We start from the raw sequence: 21,606 nt of genomic DNA, 5'->3' as shown, positions 1-21,606 counted from the left end.
GGAACTCGTGGCCCTCTTTGCTTTGGCCACCACCAAGCTCAGTGCCATTTCCTCTCTGCTGGCGAGAGGGTGTCGTGAACGGAAGGGAGGGTGCGTTCAGAGACGTCTCGGCCGGCCTTTCACCCTGGGAGAGACAGCGCAGGGCCACAGGGCAGGAAAGGCCGCCTGCACACGGGCAGCCAAACCGCCCGGTTTGTTCCGTGCAGGAACGTTTAAGCGTTTTGACGTCGTTGGCTTTTTATACGTTTGGTAGGTTGTGGTTTTCTGAAATGATCTGTGTGGGTACGCATCATCGAAAGTGATGTTTGTATACTGCTCGTCTATTTTTAGGTTTTGTCTTTTAAAAAAAAAACAAAAAAAAATCTTGTGTACTTAGAGTCTGGGTCTTCATGTAGCCCACCTGCCCTCCAAGTATCAAAGGTTGGGCGACTTCTCTGCTAAACCTCAGGAGCCAGAGGTTTGGGCTCCCCTCCCCGACTCTCAGCCAATCAACAGCATCTGGATGGTGACTTGGGCTGAGGCCAGCATCTTCTGCCTTTGTCCTCACCAGGGGTCTTCCGGCAGCTCGTAGCAATGGTAGCATTTGTATTTTTAGTACTCTCCTGTATTAGGGGCAAAGGGAGACCCCTAGATCTTCTCTATGGCATCAGTGATCTTACAGACACCTTCTGTGCCTAACGGGGAGCGGAGCTCTCCCTGTTACCAGCAAGAACATCCAGACTCGAAGAGTTAAGTCAGTGGAGTTTGCATTTTCATCCCCCCAGGCAGTCCCTCGGGGAGTGACAGGGATGTTGAGAAGGGTGGGAAACAAAAAAAAAAAGGAAAGAAAATTCAGCTCCCAATTCAAGGAACTCGGGTAGGAAGGCAGCCTGAGATTAAATCGTCCTCAGTGATTGTCGGTGTCCCCGCCCCCCCCCCTCAGCTCCCCTCCTTAGTCCCTAAAACACCCGCGTACTCACACGATCCCTTTGCAGAGATCTGCCAAGAGGCTTCCACAGCCACTCTTCCCCACAGAGTTTCTTTCTCCTAATGTTTCTTTCTCCCCCCAGACTCGGTCACTGTCCTTCCTTTTCGTCCTCAGTTTAAAGGGAAAAGGACCCTCAGGGTAGGGAGCAGGGTGATCAGTTACTTCACTCTAAGGCCACAAGGATGGCCCTTTCTTAAGGGACCGCTTTTCTCAGAGAGAGCTGCGTGTTTGAAAGAGGCCACAGGGAAGCACCGAGACCCCCGACTCAAAGGAATATAACCTTCCAATGCGGGAAATTCAGGCAGTAAGCAGGAGGTTGGGGGCTGTTCCAAGTTGTAGCCGGCTTCCTGGCACCCGGACTCCCATCTTGGGGTGCTGTAGAGGAGGGCGCCCATCCCTGTGTTCTCCACCCAGTGCCCTTCAGGGCTGGTCTACGACGGAGGACAGAGTTGTCACTGAGGGAGGACAGCCTGGGACTGAGTCTAGAGGTCAGAAGTGCAGGGGTCACCTTCTGGAGTACTGCCTCCACTGGCCCACCTTGGACCAAACTGGACCGGCCTCTACAACCCATCCTTCTCTGGGTACCAGGACCTGCCTCCAACAGGCATCTCACCAAGAGCCTCCGACCCCTTCGGCTCGGCTGGTTCTCTGAGCCACCTGGTTCCCTCGCCCTATGAGTTGAATGCAGGCAGCCTCGGCTGGACAACACACTCCCCCCCTAGTGGAGAGAGGACAAGCATGCGCCTCCCAGCCCCGCGTCAGCGCCCGCTCCTGCCAAGAGCAGGCAGCCCTCCAGCAGCCAGGAACAGCGGGCCATTGCAGAAAGGAGAAGAGGCCACACTGGGCACGTCTGTCCCTCCCCAGGTGCCCTCTGAGGGTCACTGATGGCCTTGGCTCAAAGTTTTTCTGGTCTCCCCAGTCCAGGCCACACTGGGCACATCTGTCCCTCCCCGGGTGCCCTCTGAAGGTCTCTGATGGCCTTGGTTCCAAGTTTTTCTGGTCTCCTCAAGTCCAGGCCCCGCCTCGGACCGTGAGAGGTCAAATGCGTGAATGAGAACGGAAGAAGTGCGTGCACGCATGCGCTCTCTCGATGGGAGGAGTTATGGTACCAGACTCTGGGAGGCTCCGTCTTCCATCAGCAGCCAGATGTTTGGCCAGGTCCAGCTCGCACAGGCCCGGTAAAATGCCACAGTCCCCACTCGAGGTAAATCACCTGGCTCAGAGGCTGTGTCATGCTGCCCGGTGGCTGTAACAGCTCCCAGGTGTTGGGGAGGTGAAACGCTTTTCCTGCCAAGAGCCGACCTGATGCCCCATCTTTAGAGTTTAACCCCTATGGCGCTGGACATGTTGGAGGGGCTCTGTGTCTGGTCCGGGTGTTTGCTTTTTGGTTGGTTTGTCGCTTTTCTGTAAATTGGCCAAAAATGTAAGAAGATTCCATTTTCTTGAATAACGTTAGCTAGATGAGCATTTGTGCTCGGTGACTCACTCCGATATAGAGTTTCAAGGAAAGGTAACTGGGACCAGGACAAGACGCAGCCTGTCCCGCAGAAAGGAGAGGCACAGAGGAACATTCCAGGCGTTCAGCCGATCGCCTGTTCCTTCAGCGCTCCACGTCAGCCGAGCATCAGACGGAAGGGGAAATAAGTCCACAGACTAGACCCCCCAGAAGCTCCCCAAGTCTAGTGAGGGAGACAGATGAGAGAGGAAAAAAAATAATAAGTACAGCATTTAGTATGTGCTTGCATCTTGAAGAATGAGCACCGGTCAGGCGTTGTTAGAGGCATTCTCTACCTGCCACAAATACCGGTGCCCGACACAGTGCTCCAAGGCAGGCCAGGATGAAGCCCCGCCCCCCGCCCAGTGTCCACCTCCCCTGGGTCAGCGAGAAGGATGTGGACAGACTGGAGCCAGTAGTAAGAAGGGAGAGAAGGAAGATGGCTTCAGGGAGCTAAATCCAGTCCCCAGATGTTCCCTTAGGCCTCTAAAACTTTTTTTTTTTTTTTAATTTGTAGTTAGTGCCATCATTTAAAAGTAGGGCTACTTCACATAAAAATTGTCTTGACCTGGCCGGTTGGCTCAGCGGTAGAGCGTCGGCCTAGCGTGAGGAGGACCCGGGTTCGATTCCCGGCCAGGGCACACAGGAGAAGCGCCCATTTGCTTCTCCACCCCTCCGCCGCGCTTTCCTCTCTGTCTCTCTCTTCTCCTCCCGCAGCCAAGGCTCCATTGGAGCAAAGATGGCCCGGGCGCTGGGGATGGCTCCTTGGCCTCTGCCCCAGGCGCTAGAGTGGCTCTGGTCGCAACATGGCGACGCCCAGGATGGGCAGAGCATCGCCCCCTGGTGGGCAGAGCGTCACCCCATGGTGGGCATGCCGGGTGGATCCTGGTCGGGCGCATGCGGGAGTCTGTCTGACTGTCTCTCCCTGTTTTCAGCTTCAGAAAAATGGAAAAAAAAAAAAATTGTCTTGAATTGGCCCTGGCCGGTTGGCTCAGCGGTAGAGTGTCGGCCTGGCATGCGGGAGTCCCAGGTTCGATTCCCAGCCAGGGCACACAGGAGAAGCACTCATCTGCTTCTCCACCCCTCCCCCTCTCCTTCTTCTTTGTCTCTCTCTTCCCCTCTCGCAGCCGAGGCTCCATTGGAGCAGAGATGGCCCGGGCGCTGGGGATGGCTCCATGGCCTCTGCCTCAGGCGCTAGAATGGCTCTGGATGCAACAGAGCAACGACCCAGAGGGGCAGAACATCGCCCCCTGGTGGGCGTGCCGGGTGGATCCCGGTCGGGCACATGCGGGAGTCTGTCTGACTGCCTCCCCGTTTCCAGCTTTGGAAAAAATGAAAAAAAAAAAAATTGTCTTGAATTTTTCTCTTCTCTGGAAACATGGAAGCTATGAAGATACTAGGCCCATATTGTGAACTGGCAACGCTCGGCTGGGGCTGACTGGGAGCTGCCCACCAGTCAGATGGTACATGTATCCGTGACCCTCTGCTGTGTGAGAAACCACTCCAAAGCTTACAGCCGTCATTTATGGGCTGTGACTCTGGGTGTCAGCAATTTGGGCCGGGCTCAGCTAGGCACCTCTTCGGCTGGCCCTGCCCGGGCTCACACACATGGCTGCCGTCAGAGACTGACAGGTGATGGAGGGACACCCGGATTCTCCTCCACGTGGCCCGTCCGGCAGGCTACCTCTGAGCTCTTCCATCAGCAAGAGAGGGCAAGCCTCAGTTAACTAGCATTTTTCAAGCCTCCGCCCACATGCCTTTTATTAATGTCCCATGGTGACAGCAAGACACAAGAGCATCCAGATTCGAGGGTCAAGGAAGTAGACTTCACCTCTTGATAAAAGGAGCTGCAAGAAATCTGTGGTTCCTTTCCCATGGTCTCTAGTTCACCATGCTCCCCACCTTGCAGACACTGGGGTCAGCGGCCATTTCTGCTTGACCTGGAGCTGCTGGTTTTCTTACGTCCGGTCTTCCTCCGAACTTCACCCGGAGCCGTGTAGGCGCCCCAGGGTAAGGAGCTCAGCCCGGAACTCCCCTGTGACTTGGCTCAGAACAAGCTTGCCTGGCCCTGCTGCTCGTCCAACATGGGGAGGTGAATGAACTTGATGAAAAGAAAACCCAGAGGGAGGATCCAAAGTAGCGGGTGAAGGCTTTTGCTTGGTGATGCCACAGGGAAGCCAGGACGGCCACGACCCCAGGCGGCAGAGCAGCAGGACAGCGGAGACATACCAGGGACTCAGAAGAGAGAGAGGAGAGGGCTGGAGGCATGACACAGCGCAGGGGCTTCCGAGGCAGCCCCGGGAAGAACTCACAAAGAGGACGGCCGGCCGCAGAGAAGGAACAAGGAGACAACTCCCCTTTCACAGTCAATTCTCAACAAACTGGCTCTGCAGCCCGGCACGCGGAGGCGGCCGGAAGCCAGGCTGGCATGCCCGGGGAAGTTGTGGGACCCACAGCGTGTGCTGCAGGGCAGGTGGGGGACCGGAGGACTGCGAAGCAGAATGCTGACCCAGTCTCGGTGAGCAGAGGTCCTAGTACTTGGTCTAAAACAGCTCCAGGTGACGCCAGAGGATGGCCCGGAGGGTTCGGTGCGTGGGGGTGGGCGGTGACGGGCGAGGTCCACCACAAATAATGACAACGGCACCTGTTATCATGAGAACAGCTGCTCCTCCTACTCTTTCCTACCATCCAAGTACTAACCAGGCCCAACCCTGCTTAGCTTCCGAGATCAGACGAGATCGGGCGCGTTCAGGGTGGTATGGCCGTAGACCCTCCCACTCTTTCCTTGCGAACCCGTTTGGCTTTTGTTAGCTGCAGTACAAAAGCATGCCTAAAATGAATGAATGTCTTAAAGATGATCCTAGAATTCATGTGCTAACATACACATTGCAATGAAGGTCGTAACAGCCCCCTATGAAGTATTCTTGACAAAAATGAATGAATCTAATCGAGCCTTCAGACTTGACTTTTTTATTTTTTTATTCATTTTAGAGAGGAGAGAGAGAGAGAGAGAGAGAAGAGGGGAGGAGCAGAACGCATCAACTCCCCATATGTGCCTTGACCAGGCAAACTCAGGGCTTCGAACTGGCGACCTCAGTGTTTCCAGGTCGACGCTTTATCCACTGCGTGTCAGGCCAGACTTGACTTCTAGGATACAGGAAACACTGGGGACGGAGGAAAAACTAAAGCCACACCACGAAGAGATGCTCAGATATTCAGAATGCGGGACTTTGTCCAACTGAACTGGCCTCGCCTCTTGTCGTGGTTATTTTAAAAAAAAATTAAGGAGGGAGGCAGTAGACTGTTCTAGGATGAGATTAGACTGTTCTAGAAAGAAGTCTATCATGCACATACAATGCAGGAACACTGACTGGTCTCTAACCCCTAAAAAAACCCTAAAATCCCAGCCATAAAACACATATGGGAGATAATTAGGGAAACTGTAACGTAGATTGCGTATCAGACGGAATTAGGAAATTACAGTTTCTCAGGCATGACAATGGCATCGTGTATATGCAGGAGAACCCTCTTGATTTAGGAGACACGGGCTATAATATTTAAGGCTTGTGCCAAATACTGTCTCTTGGCTCCAAACTCACCCTTATATACTTGGCCTTGGAGGCTGGGTCTGGGATTCTGCAAACCCTATGACGGACGGGCTCTGACAAAGGGGACGCTAGAGAGACAGCCCGCAAAGCTGGAGGAGGAAGAAGCAAGCTGCTCCTTCCTGCCCACTTCCGGTTCCTGCTCTGCCTCCCAGGACAGCTTCTCCGTTCACCCTGACAGCAGCCCCCTCTGGCCAGCCCCCTCCTTGGAGGTCTGGGTCCCAGCCCCACAGCTCAGAGGCCAGCACCGGCCAAGCAGCCCCTTGGCCTCAGAGACCTGAGTTTCAGTAACATGGAGCCTCTCTCTAGGTTTCTAGCTTAATAGTCCCAACCATTCACTTTTATGCTACTAAGGATGGTACCTGCCTCCCAGAATTCCCTCTTCCATGACTCCTTAGGGTTCCCTGTTGACTCTTCTAGTTACCTACTTAATAACTTTATACCAGTTAAGTCATTATAGTAAGTTCTTTCCTCTCAAATAGCAAGTGTGGTTTCTTTCTCCTGAATGAGTAATGTTATAACATTTGCAAATTATAATGATTCAGCCAAAATGAAAAAAAATAGATACATAGGTGTACATACATACAGCTACAACACGCACACAGGTACACAAACACAGATGTTTGATAATACCGGGCATCAGAAAGGATGCGGGAAATGAGGACTCTCCAATCCTGTGGGTTGGGCTCCAAGTTGGTGGAGCCACTGTGGGGACTAAATCCTCGTGTCTAGTAACACCTGAAATATGCACATCCGCACACAAGCAACTCCACTTCTCATCACCCGCCTGTACAGAAGCACCGAGAGCCAATGATCGCTGAGAGTGACTTGAAGTAGGGACAAACTGGAAGCAACCTAATCAGCCATCACTAGGGCAACAGATAAACTAGTGTGCAGCCATCCTATGAAATACCAGCAGTAGCTGAAAGGAATATAGCAGACAGAAGCAATGAGACCCAGGGTGATGAACATGCCTGCCGGCTGACCTTGGACTGCGACACCATTCCCGACTGGAAGAAACCAGAGGTCCTTGGAGAAACAGATGATTCCAGGACTGAGGCAGGGCAGGTACAAGACAAGCCTGGAACATTTGGTAATGCCAGAAAGTAATGGCGTTACTAAAAAGAAAAATGTTGGGTACGTGTTACAAGGATGCAGGAAGGGGCTTCCACTGGCCAAATCTGGGGAAATTTGAGGACAAAGATAATAAAGGAGAGTAATAAATTATAGACCACTGAAAAATTAGAATGATGAGCCCATAAACAGATAAATTAACAACTATATAAGGGAGAAGGGGGAACCCTAGCTCACTACAGAATGCCAAGCCCACTGATATCCATGGAGAGGTTGTTACAGCTAGCAAACAACCTTTAGACAGCAAAAATCGTCATTTTGCAACTGTCATACTCAAGACTGGCTCAGGCAAATATTATCAATAGATGCTCAATCTGGGTGGAAACGCCAATAAGGAGCAGGTATTTATCTAGTCCTAAGTGTCTTCCAATAGACTGCATATTAGTTGCAAGGAGGAAAAAAACACTAACTTTATAGTAGACAAATCAGACAACACCTGGACCAGATGATCAAAACTAGCAACACCAACCAGGGCGTAGATGAACATTGTGAGTGTGCAGATGCGGAACCCTGAGAACTTGTCACCTACGTATTCTGGCTGAAGATGCCTAACTGGAATCTATTCATCAATCTAAGAATGAGAGAACATCAGAAAACCCAAAAGAAGAAACAGTCCATTGTATAAATAGTGATTGTATTCTTCAAAAACACCAGTGTCATAAAATACAAAAAGAACAACAACTGTAAAAATGTTCCATAGTAGAAGAAAAACAAAGAGACGCGACAACTAAATGCAGTGTGTGATCTTAGCCTGGATCCTAGATCAGAGGGGAAAATATAATACATCCTCCCGTTAATCAGCAAAAATGGAATGCCGATGGTGGACCAGGTAATTTTGACAGCAGCCTGTCAATATTAAATTTTTAGAGAAGTTGGTAACCACCATGACTATTAAGAGAATATATTTACTCTTAGGAAATGTGCAGTGAAGTATTTAGGGACATGATACATAGTACTCCTTCTCAAATGATTCAGAGAAAAGCTACATGACATATAATAAAATTGCATGACCTATAATATGTTTACATGCACACGTATTACATATGTTCAAGGTCTATACATACATTTAGCAAATAGGGCAAAATATTAAATCTGCAGAAAGGGTGTTGGAAGATTCTTTGAACTATTCTGATTCTTGAATAGGCTTTTCTGTTTCAAAATAAGAAGTTATCGCTTCAAAAGAAAACAGGGGGTGGGGGTGGGGTGGACAGTGAATGATGTAGCTAGATGCCCTAGCAGAGAAAGCACTCCAAAGATACTAGCGAGTGGAAAAGAGAATAACTCACGCAATGTGACATTTCCCACATCACAGCAACTGTACACAGGGATGAGGCAGAGAAAGGTCTACAGGAACGCAAACTGATGACGTGGTTTGCCTTTGAGGAAGAGAAGAGGGCACCAGGATAGTAACTATGGAGCCCTCTAGCTTACCGGCCATCTTTTTTTTATTTTTTATGAGTATTGATGAATTGCTCACACAATTAGAAATAACTCTTTTTTTAGGTGGACGTGGCCTTCCTCTCAGTTCCCATCAGCGACGAGGATGGCGGCTCAGGCTTTCTGAGGCAGTACTCATTTAAATAGATGAGCTCACTCTAATAGTTGAGAGTCTCTGAAAGCCTCCAGCTTTGGGGTTTGGGGAATCTGACCAGAAAACGGCAGCCGCACGGGGTGCTGGGAAAGACCCCAGGCTGAGAGTCAGACAGAGCCGGGCCAAGCCTCACTTGCCTCGCTCACCAACCATATGATACCAAGCAAGAGGCAGACCTCTCTGAATCTCAGCCCCATCCCCTGTACAAAGGGGGCGTGGTGGCTGCAGAGCAGAGGAGCTGTGAGCTTTAGGTGCATGGACATCATTTGTGTGTCCTTAGACAGCAGGCACATACAATGCTGAGTCCGTCCTGGGGCTGGTGTAGGACGTCTGTTTATTGTTATTCTTTCCGCCTCTGTTTAGTGATTTGCTCCTGTGCACTTTGCCCCCGTTGAGCCTCGAGGCTGTGTAAGGAGGGGCCCGCCCCTTACTCACGTCTCCGCTCCCAGCTGTGCCTCTCGGAACACTCTGTACAGGAGCACCCGACAAACATTTGGTGGCAGGGCACATGAACCTTGTCACAGAAAATCTGGAGCAACGTGTAAGTATGCGGTGAGGCCCCGGGTTGACTTTAGAATTATCAGACACGAGTAAACATGGCCTCTGTCACCCTGCAGGCGTCTGTAAATGCCCAGCGGTGACCGGTGACCCACGTGCTCCTGCACAATGGAGGTGAGAGGGCACTGTGAGCGCTTCTCAAAGCCAGAAGTGATGTGTGGTAGCAGGTGTTATTTTCACACTGTTCTGTGGTCAAAAACGTTTGGGGAATGCCAAATTGGACAAAACTAAGCAGGCTTATTTACTGCAGGACTAATCAGCTCCCTCGATATGCTAATGTACATCACGGCTATCCAACAGACAGTAGAACTTACACCATGCTCCAAACACTTTGGAGGACACTGCTCGATGCTGGTTCTCCGTGGACAGTGCATGAGAAGAACAGTACTTAGTGGAAATTCAACACTATAACGTGTTCACCTAACCCAAGAGGGCAAGGGAGTAAAGTCAACCAAGAGCAGAAGGGTCACGCCTGACCAGGCGGTGGCGCAGTGGATAGAGCGTCGGACTGGGATGTGGAGGTGCCAGGTTCAAGACCCCGAGGTCGCCAGCTTGAGCGCGGGCTCATCTGGTTTGAGCAAAGCTCACCAGCTTGGACCCAAGGTCGCTGGCTTGAGCAAGGGGTCACTCGGTCTGCTGTTGCCCCCCGGTCAAGGCACATATGAGAAATCAATCAATGAACAACTAAGGAGCCGCAGCGAAGAATTGATGTTTCTCATCTCTCTCCCTTCCTGTCTGTCTGTCTCTATCTGTCCCTCTCTCTGACTCTTTCTGTCTCAGCCACAAAAAAATAAAAATAATAAAGCAGAAGGATCACGATCAAGTCCCCCTCATAGTTCCCCTCTTCCTTCGCCCTGCTGATCCAAGGGACATCTGCAAAGAACCCTGACAAAAAATCAGGGTGATGGCTTCCAAACTGAAAAGACAGACCCCAATATCATTATTCCGATCATTTCGGTTTAACTAAATCCTGTGCACTCAATGCTATGTGTCAGTGGGTCGGACACACGGCGGACACAGCCAGGATCCTGCACAGTGGCAGGGTCACCTGCCTTTGAGGACCACATGTACAAATAATCATCTGTCCCTCAGCTGACTGTAACATTAAGCGAACGTTTCATAGCATCAGGCTGAGAAAGCCATTGGGCGTATTCATGCTCATTATTACCGCAAAGATAGGCTTGATGACAGGTTAAATTACCTCCTTTTTATTCATTACCTTTGAGTAAGGGAATCTGTTCTGTCAGCCCATGCAGCACCTATGCCCCCTTTTTGGGGGTAAAAACACATTCTTCTTCCTTTCTTTTCCCTCATGCCCCCGCCCCCCGCCACTGCATACACTTTTGATGGACCTGTCAATCCAGGCGCCCCCATGCTCTTTGGCCCAAGGAATGGGTACTAAACCCAAACCAGGTCCAGTACACTCTCTCACCCAGAAATTCTGAAGCGAGAGCAGAGTCATACGGTATAGCCGGATGACCCGGTAAAGCCACGAGACACGGCCTTTTAGTCCTGTGGCCCAGACCCCTGTGATGTCCTGGTCGCCCCCCCTTTCTGAGACTCAGGCCCTCTGCTTTGCTTTTGACCCTGTGACCGCACTCGGGGTCTTACTGATCAAGTCCCAGAAAGTCTCCACAAATTGCAGCTGAAGAACCCAGCCCCATCCACTGAGCAAAACGATCTCAGCCAATTCCCACTTACCTTTCCCAGAAAACCGCTGGACTCACGACCTGAAACTGACCTAAAAGCCTCCCTAAATGGCCTAACCACATTTTACAAAAAAAAAGACACTCCTATTCTGAAAGGTTAAGCCAGCGACCTCCAGTTCAGCCGCAGAGGTTGCGTTCCCCACCTGCCTGTTTCCAGAGCAGATGCCCAACCAATTTCCATTTTCCGCAAAGAGACTACCTAAGCCGCGCTGGTTAGACGGTCGGAATGCTGACTGTTTTTCTGGCCTTCCTGTGCCAGAACGAGCCCTCCGACACCATTTCTCCCCCAGAGCACCTGCATCCTCTAAACCAGAGGTCCCTAAACTTTTTACACAGGGGGCCAGTTCACTGTCCCTCAGACTGTTGGAGGGTCGAACTATAAAAAAACTATGAACAAATCTCTATGCACACTGCACATATCTTATTTTAAAGTAAAAAAACAAAACGGGAACAAATACAATATTTAAAATAAAGAACAAGTAAATTTAAATCAACAAACTGACCAGTATTTCAATGGAGACTATGGGCCTGCTTTTGGCTAATGAGATGGTCAATGTGCTCCTCTCACTGACCGCCAATGAAAGAGGTGCCCCTTCTGGAAGTGCGGTGAGGGCTGGATAAATGGCCTGAGGGGGCCGCATGCGGCCTGTAGGCCATAGTTGGGGGACCCCTGCTCTAAACAGTCCAGGGGAGTTCTGCAGCCCCCCAAACGCTCACAGCCCGCTGCTCATCAGAGCCCCTCAGCTCCCCTTGGTCAGGAGCTCCGAGTACAGACACGGCGGTTCCCAGCCCGGGGTGCTTGTCAGCAGCTCACCAGGGATCAGCACCGCCCGCCAAGGACATTCCTATTCCCAGGGCGGCCCCAGAACGTCCCATCTCATCGGCCAAGCACAAGTGTACTCTGGAGAGACGTGTTTTGGGCACATTCGTGGTAGTCAACGAGCAATACTTCCTTATATGCAGAACACAAAGTCATCACATAAAAATCCAACCCAACTGCCAGTGTGAGGTTTCAAACAAACAAACTCACCCCAGGATCACCTCCCTGGGCCGGCCAAGTCTGCCCCCTCGGAGTCGCGGGCTGCGACGGGGACGCGGGGGCGGTTAAAGGCGGCAGTGCTCTGGGGTTCTCCGGGGACGGGCTGGCGACCGGGGCCTCCATTTCCGTCCGTCGGGCCGAAGTCTCGGCTGGTCCCTGCGGTGCATCCGGAATCTGCGCCCTGTGGAAATGCAAGGACAAAGGAGGGTTGGTGCCGGCTCTCGGTGGCCCTGCCTAGGCCGTCAGAGCGAAGGCAGGAAGAGAAAGAACCGGGCTTGCCTACACTCTCCAAGGGAGTCGAGAAGCACGCTGCCCTGCCCAGACCCAGCCGGTCAGCCTGGGCCGTCTCTCAGGCTCTCCCGGGCTCTGGGCGTCCTTCATTTAAGGAGGCATGCCCAACAGGCCCCCTCCCTCCTCACCTCCCAGCCTGAGCGAGGTGCCCACAGCCCACCCTAGCCCACTGTGCTCCCCTCTGTAACAGAACTCCACCACGCAGCTCTGAGCCATCCACACGTCTCTCTCCCCCCACTGGACAACTGGGAACAACTTGAGAGGAGGGCCTGGGTGCCTTTGTCCCCATCTCCCTAGCGCCCAGCACAGCGCCAGGTCCACAGCGGACACTCGGTAAAGAGGACAGAGCTGAAGGCGCAGGCGCGCCACGAGCACAGAGGGAGCAGCTCTGTCGATGGATCACTCCCCTCTGCCTATGCCAGACCCACCCTGTCCAGGGAAGGAAGGGACATCCTGGCCACACTATCAGTGACCTTTCACATGGCCAGCAGCTTCCAAAGGGTTGGGGTGAGGGGTGCCTTTATGACACGAGAGAGAGAGCAGCATTTGAGATCAAGGCACACTGACCAGGCGGTGGCACAGTGGATAGAGCTTCGGACTGGGATGTGGAGATCAAGGCGCCAGAAGCAGACAGCCTGGTTCCAACCCTGCCTCTGCCGCTCACATGTATCGGAACGTGGGCAAGTTAACCCCCTGCCGCCTCGTCTTCTCTTCATCTGTGAAACGGGGATAATTGTAACACGATATCAGAGCTGCTATCCTGTCGTAGAGAAAAGTCAGTGAAGCCATGTTAAACCGGTGCCTCCACGATGTACGAACGTGTTGGTTATTAATACCCAAAACGGCTTAGGGCAGGGGGTCCCCAAACTTTTTACACAGGGGGCCAGTTCACTGTCCCTCAGACCGTTGGAGGGCCGGACTATAATAAAAACTATGAACAAATCCCTATGCATACTGCACATATCTTATTTTAAAGTAAAAAAAAACAAAACAGGAACAAATACCATATTTAAAATAAAGAACAAGTAAATTTAAATCAACAAACTGACCAGTATTTCAATGGGAACTATGCTCCTCTCACTGACTACCAGTGAAAGAGGTGCCCCTTCCAGAAGTGCAGCGGAGGTCGGATAAATGGCCTCAGGGGGCCGCATGCAGCCCACGGGCCATAGTTTGGGGACCCCTGGCTTAGGGGGTGCTCAGCCATAGCCTTACATACCATTCCATCGAAGAATCGATCTGGTCTCAATTCTCTATTTGATTATGTCAAGGAAAAAGGTTCCAGTTTAATGCTAATATGGCTTACCCACATCTCTAAACCTCGCCCTTCTGGCTTTGAGCAAAGGGAGAGGAAGCCCCGAGCTCTAGTCTCCGGCAGGCAGAGAGAGATCGGAGTAGGATGCAGAAATGACCTGGAGTGATGATGGTCATGGTCATGGCAACTGACACTGGTTTCCTGTTCATGATAGTAGTATCATTCTCCAGTTTAAAATGCATTTGTTGATATCAAACAGTAAGTTCAAAGGAAAATATGAAATAATGTAAGGTACTATGGCAAAAATCATGAAGGTGAGACCCCGTGCCACCCACACTCAGGGAGGCCTGGGAATAGAAGTCTCAGGAACACCTGCTGTGTCCGGGAGCACGGAGGACACTGGCCAGTGACAAAGTCTGCCTCCAGAGGAAGCCGGGACCTCACAGGGTCCCCTGAGACACAAGAACAAGATGGCAGACGCTGCTGAGCTTAGAGGAGGGTCATCTGCTGCCCCCTCCCCCCCCCACCACCGGGTGGAGGTCGGCAGTGGGCAGAGCAGCTCTGGAAGGTCCCTGGAAGAGGGTAGAGTGCTGTAGAGGGGACACAGGACTGTAGAGGGGACACAGGGCTGGCAGGCATCAGCACCCCCTACAAGACCGGGAGAGAGAACAGCAGGCTTCAGCTATCACCCAGTGAGGGCCAGCAAAGGCCCGACGCACTTCCCAGGACCCTGCCGGCTCCTGCATTCCCGGCCACCCATGCCACTGAGGGCAGGAGCTGGAAGGAAGAGGTTTCAGGTAGGGAAGAAGCCCTCTGGGCCTTCCCAAGCACTGGGTGCCAAACAGCTCGGGCGTCTCTGAGCACAGGGGACGCTCGGCTCAAGCTGAAATCCCATGATTTTCTTTGCGTTTTGGCTCATCTGTCCGTGATGGCCATTGGAGGGGGCTTCGGTAAATAGGTCTAGCTTACTTTTCAAACCATCTGTGTTCCCGTTCCCTGTGACTCATACGCCGGGCTCACCCACAGACACAGCCAGCTTTCTCCAGCCGCCCGGCCACCAAAACCATGGACATGCATGGGGCAGGGCGCGCCGAGGACTCCCTAGGCCTCCACCCTCGACCAGCGCGGGGGGGGGGGGGGGTGACACGACAGACCAGTCCTCCAGGAGCCCCCAGACTCTTAAGCAAGAGAGTCGTGTGAGTGACAAGCTCTAACACAATGACAGCGATCTCTTCTAAAAGGGTCTGTGTGCATTAGCTTCGACCCTCACAAGAAAGTCCCCACCCTACACAGGAGGGAACTCAGAGAGGCCGAATGACAAGCAGCCAGGAAGTGACCCAGATCTCTGTGCCTCAAAGCCCACATTCTAGCCACCCACGGCCAGTCCTCACTGCCCCACAAGGAGATGAGAGTCGTGAGGGTGCCAACCATGGTGCTGGAGAAGGCAGGTTTTAGTCTGCTTGGAGCAACGAGAGGAAGCTCCCGAGAGAAGGAGATATCTGAGCTGGGACCTGAAGGACAAGTAAGGACTTCACTGATAAAACAGCTAGACTACGTTCACGCACTCCATTCATTCATTCATTCCATGTTCTATTTCTGGCACTATGCCAGGTACTGAGGCTATGATGGTGAACAAACACAGCCCCTAACCCCAAAAAGCTCACTTCCTAGTGGAGGAAACAGGAAAAAGAATGAATAAAAAAAATTATTACTAACTCTGTGTGCTGTGTAAAGACGTGTAACAAACTGAAATGGAGAATACCAGGGAAAACATTTTCCAAGACAGTCAAGGGAGGTCTTTCGGAGGCAGTGACATTTCTGCTGAGCCTGAAGGATGAGATGAAGGTGCTGTCCATGGAAAGCAAGGGGAGAGTGAGTGTTCCAAGCAGAGGGGTCAGTGTGTGCAAAGGTCCTGGGGCTACAAAGGGGATTGTGTTTTCATGGACCTGAACAATGAGAACATCTGGAAGCAAGTGAGTCTAAGAAGCAGCAGCATCATTAAAAGGGGAGGCTGGGAGGGAGGCCAGCCAAGTGGTATAGGGTCTGACAGGCTGGGGAAGAGAGTTTTAATTCTAAGTGCAGTTAGACGCTCCTGAAGAGTTTTTAGCTTGGAACTTAGGTAATCCAACTTACCTTCTAAAATCAGGCCTCAGTTTCCTCATCAGTAAAATGGGAGTAAGTCAGAGAATGGGTAAGATGTGCTGAGTACCCTCCCTGATTGGAGAATGGATGGAAGACATTCTGAAACAAACATAAACCTGCGCTGAAATCGCCTGAGGTGCTTGTTAAAACCGAGGCCGCTGCCCCCCCCCCCCCCGAACTCTGAGGCAGTAGGATTGGGAAAGGCCCCAGGACAGGCATGACCAGCGAATTCGCAGGTGAGGATGTTGATCGTGGTACAGGACCCCACCTCGGGAACCCTGGGATTAGAGAGGACAGCAAAGAAGTGAGAGGCATGATCGGGAAGCTGTCGCAATCGCTAAGAGCTGGTGGAGAGAAAGTGTGTCCGTGAGATGGAGACGAGCGGTCCAGAAGCGCTCTGTTTCCGAGGCGCCACAGACAAGACAGGCCGGCGGGCTGGGTGTCGGGGTTGAGGGAAAAGGTGAGATCGGGCAGGACGCTCCCAGCCTGTGACCTGAGCAGTGAGGCAATGACAGCGGCAGGAATGGGGACGGGGACACTTGAGGCAGAGCGACTGTGGAGACGAGGGCTGAGACGTCCCAGCCCTGCGACCCCTGCGGCCCCAATGGCTTCGTCACATGGGCAGGCGGGGCCTTCGGGAGGACAGCGGTCCTGTCTCTCATCCTCTCCCTTACATCCCCAGGTCTGGCCCAGGGCCTCCAGGCACATGATTAATAGCCAGAAAACCTGTGTCAAAGGTTGAAGAATAAATGGAGGCTGAGGAGCCGAGACGCGGAGGGCGCCAGGGTACAAATGCACCACCGTGTTTCTGGAGGCCACGAACAGTCGCTCTGCTGAGGCCGCACCGTGGGGCGGCTGCATCCCGGGACCAGCTTGCACCCCGGGACCGGCTGTACCCCGTGACCGGCTGCACCCCAGGGCCGGCTGCACCTTGGAACCAGCTGCACACCAGGGCCGGCTGTACCCCGGGGCCGGCTTCACCCCAGGGCCGGCTGCACCTTGGAACCAGCTGCACACCAGGGCCGGCTGTACCCCGGGGCCGGCTTCACCCCAGGGCCGGCTGCACCTTGGAACCAGCTGCACACCAGGGCCGGCTGTACCCCGGGGCCGGCTTCACCCCAGGACCGGCTGCACCTTGGAACCAGCTGCACACCAGGGCCGGCTGTACCCCGGGGCCGGCTTCACCCCAGGACCGGCTGCACCCCAGGGCCGGCTGCACCTTGGAACCAGCTGCACCCCGTGACTGGCTGCACCCCAGGGCCGGCTGCACCTTGGAACCAGCTGCACACCGGGGCCGGCTGTACCCCGGGACCGACTGCACCCCAGGGCCGGCTGCACCCCAGGGCCGGCTGCACCCCGGAACCAGCTGCACCCCGTGACTGGCTGCACACCGGGGCCGGCTACACACCGGGGCTGGCTGCACCCCGTGACTGGCTGCACCCCGTGACCGGCTGCACCCCGGGACCGGCTGCACCCCGTGACTGGCTGCACCCCGGGGCCGGCTACACACCGGGGCCGGCTGCACCCCGTGACTGGCTGCACCCCGGGACCGGCTGCACCCCGTGACTGGCTACACACCGGGGCTGGCTGCACCCCGTGACTGGCTGCACCCCGTGACCGGCTGCACCCCGGGACCGGCTGCACCCCGGGACCGGCTGCACCTCGGGGCCTGGCTGCACCAGGAAAGCCATCACTTCCTGCCCTCGGCCTGTGCCGCGAAGTGGGAGATTGGGAGGGGCAAAGCAAACAGACCTGAGCTACCCAGTTCATGGTGGGGTCCGTCCTTCCTTCAGGCGTCAGAGATAGCACACTGGAGCCTCGCTCGGGTGGGTTTTGAGATGGAAATGTTTGAACTGTAAGCTTCATGAGGATGAAGGCCAGAGAAATCTGGTTAACTTGGGTTTTTCATAAAATAAATCATGGGAAAACCACGCTGTGCAACTCAGGAAATGAGGCGGGCTGGGGAGGCAGGAAAAGTGGCCGAACCAAGACCACCGACCCACTGCGGGAGGAGGGCCAGCCTCGCCCCTGGGGGCCTCGCCACACTGGGCGCAGGCCCTGTGGACCCTCGGCCTCCCCACTTACCAACGGGGAAAGGAAGAGGCTGTAATCCCAGCCGGGGTGCTGGTGACATCATAAACCACAGAACCACAAGCTCTAGTCACCAGAAGCCCCAAGATGGAATTACACCCTTTTTCCCTAATCCAGGCAGCTCTGGTCACTGCCGCTTTTTCGTGATATAATAGAAGTGAACGATAGCTTAACCATTTATGTGTGGCCTTTCTCAGCCAGCCGGAGGGTTTCCTGTCTCCTGGCCTCCCTCTCCCTCTTCAGGGGGCTCCTTCAGGGAAGTGCCGCCCCCTTGGCCAGGCCACGGCGCCTTGGGGCCACTCCTTGTTCTCATCTCCCAGGTCTCTCCTGTTCTGCGGTCTCTGCTTGTGAGCCAGCGGAGCCCTGGCCTCCACCTTCGATCTGCTTGGCCAGAGAAGCCCTGTGTCTTCCAGGTCCAGGGCAACGAACGTCCTGGAGAAGCAAACCCCAATGTGTGTCTGAACGACATTCCCAAAAGCAGCAGGAAAAGGAAGTCCTGTTTGAAATGAATCGGGGACGTGGGTCGTTTGAAGAAGCATCATTCCAAAAGCAAATGTTCGCTTCCAAGATCTTCTGGTTTTGTCCTGGGGTCCTCATCTCCGTAAAGTTTCGTTTAACGCGGAGTGTTCCCGAGCACCACCCGACCTTTGACCCCTGCTGAAGCCTGAAGTCTGCACTTAAGTTCCTCGGGGAGTCTCACCAATGGGGTGGGAACCACAGGGAAAGCAATAAAAAAAAATCAGCTACTGCTCAGCGCTTATCCTCTGTGACTCAGGCACTTAGGTCATCTCCGTCGCTTTCACAGAGATAATTCTTTTCCTCGTTTGGTGGAAGAGAGAAACGAAGGCTCAGAGACGTAGACTGCTTTGCCCAAAGTCCTGCTGCTACAAAGTAAAGCCTTTAGATTTGACCCCAATCCGCCTGACTCAAAAGTATATATAAAATATTTTGAGAATGAATGTTGCTTGTGACTCCAAAAGGACATCAACGACTGATCTTCAAGGAACACGATTCTTTTTTTCTTTTATTGCAGAAGTGATGACAATTCTACACTATTTTAAGGTACAACGAGAGTCAAAAACACATTCCAATGTTCTGTGTGCTAAAATAAAGCAAAGTAAATTATTTCAAAAGGATGACAATTTCCCCCAAACAAAATAAACAAGCAAACAAAAAAAGAACTTGAAATCCACATGGATATATAATTTGGGCACAAACGAGGTGAACCAGTGACTCTTGCTATAAAGTGTCATCCACAAAAACACCAGTTCAGTTCTAGAGATGGCAGCTTCCAAAAGAGTTCATGTGGACAAACCTGAGTGCCCAGGCTCTGTGTGGTATGCAGTGTGAACCCTGGGCACCTGGGAGATGTCCCCCCCAGTGGGAGTGGGCGGGTGTCTGGGTACCATGGAGATGTGTCCCCTAGCCACTTGAGGGAGGTGAGCTGCAGAGATGCTTCAGGGGTTAATGATTTGAGGACTTTGTAAAAGATGATGGTGTCACAGCTGAACAGAAGGTTCCAGCTCGAGCACTTCGTAAAGAATATAAGACACATCTATATCCAGCACCGCTTCAGGATGCTAGCGGCAAACATTTTGAGAACACAGCCATCCTGGGGCAAAGTTGGGCTAGAGCAGAAAGAAGCACGGGTGTTCCCTTCAGAAAGCGCGTGTCTCCGCCCGACGCCGCCCGGGTCGGCTGGTCTGAGGCAGATGTGTGAGGCGGCGACCTCATTCTCTTCCTCTAGCATCAGGGACAGTAAATATCATCTTGACAGTAAATATCATCTTCCCAGAGAAGACAGGCGGGGAAATACGGTCAGCATATATTATGTGCAGTCACGGAGGGGGAGGGAACGCCGCAAAGAAGAGGCGGGCATCTCGCTTCTCCAACTTCAAAGCGAGATGACGAAACCGCCCAGTGGATGGAGGACAATTTATTCGTTCCCAGCAACAAACATTTCATTACCGAATTAATCCCACATCATTGTGCTGCATGACGGAAAATCGGCGTCATCGTCTAAATGTAGAAAGACAATGGGGCTCGGGAACATCTTGTGGGTTGTCCTCACAGACCAAGCATCCAGGACCCCATGGGCGATGCTCACATCTGTGGACCTGCCACAGGGCCTCTCCCTTGGTCAATGGCACAGAAAAGACCGAACCTTCGTGACCAGCACCCAAGGACTCCCGTGAGGCGGTAGTTAAGTCTCTGGGGCCACACTGTGGCTCTGGGACCACACTGTCTAGGTCCAAGCTTGGCTGTGTGACTTTGGGCAAGGTTTTTAAACTGTATGTGCCTCAGTTTCCTTATCTGTAAGTTGAGGCTAAGAGGCCACGCGCTCGTAGGCTCGCTGTGAGCATTTAATGGACGAATGCACCAAGGGCTGAGAGCAGTGTGTAGTAAACGCTCAGTGAGCAATACCACAAGCCTCTTCCCCCTACCGGGCTTAGGATCTAGGCTAGGCCTAATGTTGGAGAGGACTCTTGCCAGGGACAGAAAATCGAACCCGGCTGTGCTCACATAACTAAAGAATCAGCCTCAGGTACAGCTTGATCCAGGGGCTCCAGAGGAGTTGTCAGGCCCTGGTCTCTCACCATCTCCCATCTTCCTTCCTCGGGGGTGGCTCTATTCCCAGACAAGCTCTCTCCTCATGGTGGCAGTATGGCTGCCACAACATCCGCCTATCTCCTCCAGGTTCAAGGGCAGCAGGGAAAGGATGCAGCCCATATCCCAGCAGGTCCTGCACAAACTGGAGAATTCAACCTTGCCATCCCACGGCGAATCACTGCTCTTCGTGTCCCCGATTACTGACAAGGTTGAGCATGTGGTCCTGTGTGCGTCAGCCCTCAGATCGGGAAAGGGTGTTCACTTCCTCATCTCATTCAAAAGAGTTCCCGTTCACGGGGCACGAAGGGAGGGGCGGATGCCGTTTCTCTCCAGTAAACTGGGATACTGGAGGGAGTATTCCTGGATCTGTCCCAAGGAGAGGTGCCCCCCCCCTTTGGGGACGAGACCTCCATTCCTGTGCTTGTCACTGTGCTGGAGCATCCTGTTAGAACAGTCACTTGGGGCCCTGGCCGGTTGGCTCAGCGGTAGAGCGTCGGCCTGGCGTGTGGGGGACCCGGGTTCAATTCCCGGCCAGGGCACATAGGAGAAGCGCCCATTTGCTTCTCCACCCCCCCTCCTTCCTCTCTGTCTCTCTCTTCCCCTCCCGCAGCCGAGGCTCCATTGGAGCAAAGATGGCCCGGGCGCTGGGGATGGCTCCTTGGCCTCTGCCCCAGGCACTAGAGTGGCTCTGGTCGCAGCAGAGTGACGCCCCAGAGGGGCAGAGCATCGCCCCCTGGTGGGCAGAGCATCGCCCCTGGTGGGCGTGCCGGGTGGATCCCGGTCGGGCGCATGCGGGAGTATGTCTGACTGTCTCTCCCCGTTTCCAGCTTCAGAAAAATACAAAACAAACAAACAAAAAAACAGTCACTCGGATGTGGCTGTGTTCACGCTCTGCCCCACTTCAAACCCATGCCATGGCCCAGCCGCTTCGCCTCACGTGCCCGGCACCCCGAGTCCCAGCCTGACGCCCTCCTGGCTCCGGGGACGGCTAATGTCCTCCAGGTGCCGCAGAGAAGGCCGGGCTGCCGTTGTCTCCATTCTTTTTGGCATTACACTGGACCAAGTCCCTGCTCCTGATAAAAACTGGCTTCCTTTGCTGCCCATATCCCTACCCCTCCA

The 21,606-nt window shown here is 53.3% G+C and overlaps 1 protein-coding gene across 3 annotated transcripts in view; it reads right to left on the bottom strand.

Annotated features, from left to right (window-relative positions):
* The window catches only part of LOC136407727 (uncharacterized), a 362,146-nt gene that overhangs the window by 310,368 nt on the left and 30,172 nt on the right, over window positions 1-21,606 (bottom strand). Inside the window, exons 1-2 of one of the 3 annotated variants that reach the window (XR_010752001.1) lie at window positions 12,957-13,135; window positions 12,090-12,279 (exon numbers count right to left, since the gene is read on the bottom strand). Coding sequence is in view for 2 of the 3 variants with exons in the window: in XM_066388086.1 (XP_066244183.1) it covers window positions 12,090-12,279; window positions 12,957-13,105 (339 nt within the window). In the remaining variant the exon portion in view is untranslated. Of the gene's footprint in view, window positions 1-12,089; window positions 12,280-12,956; window positions 13,136-21,606 lie in introns of those variants that run through there. The other 2 variants (XM_066388086.1, XM_066388087.1) reach the window with 2 other exon arrangements.

This window comes from Saccopteryx leptura, chromosome 6 (genome assembly GCF_036850995.1).
Source record: "Saccopteryx leptura isolate mSacLep1 chromosome 6, mSacLep1_pri_phased_curated, whole genome shotgun sequence".
Taxonomy (NCBI): Eukaryota; Metazoa; Chordata; class Mammalia; order Chiroptera; family Emballonuridae; genus Saccopteryx; species Saccopteryx leptura.
The sequence above is the reverse complement of the archived record's forward strand: the minus strand, read 5'-3'. Positions and strand labels throughout refer to the sequence as shown.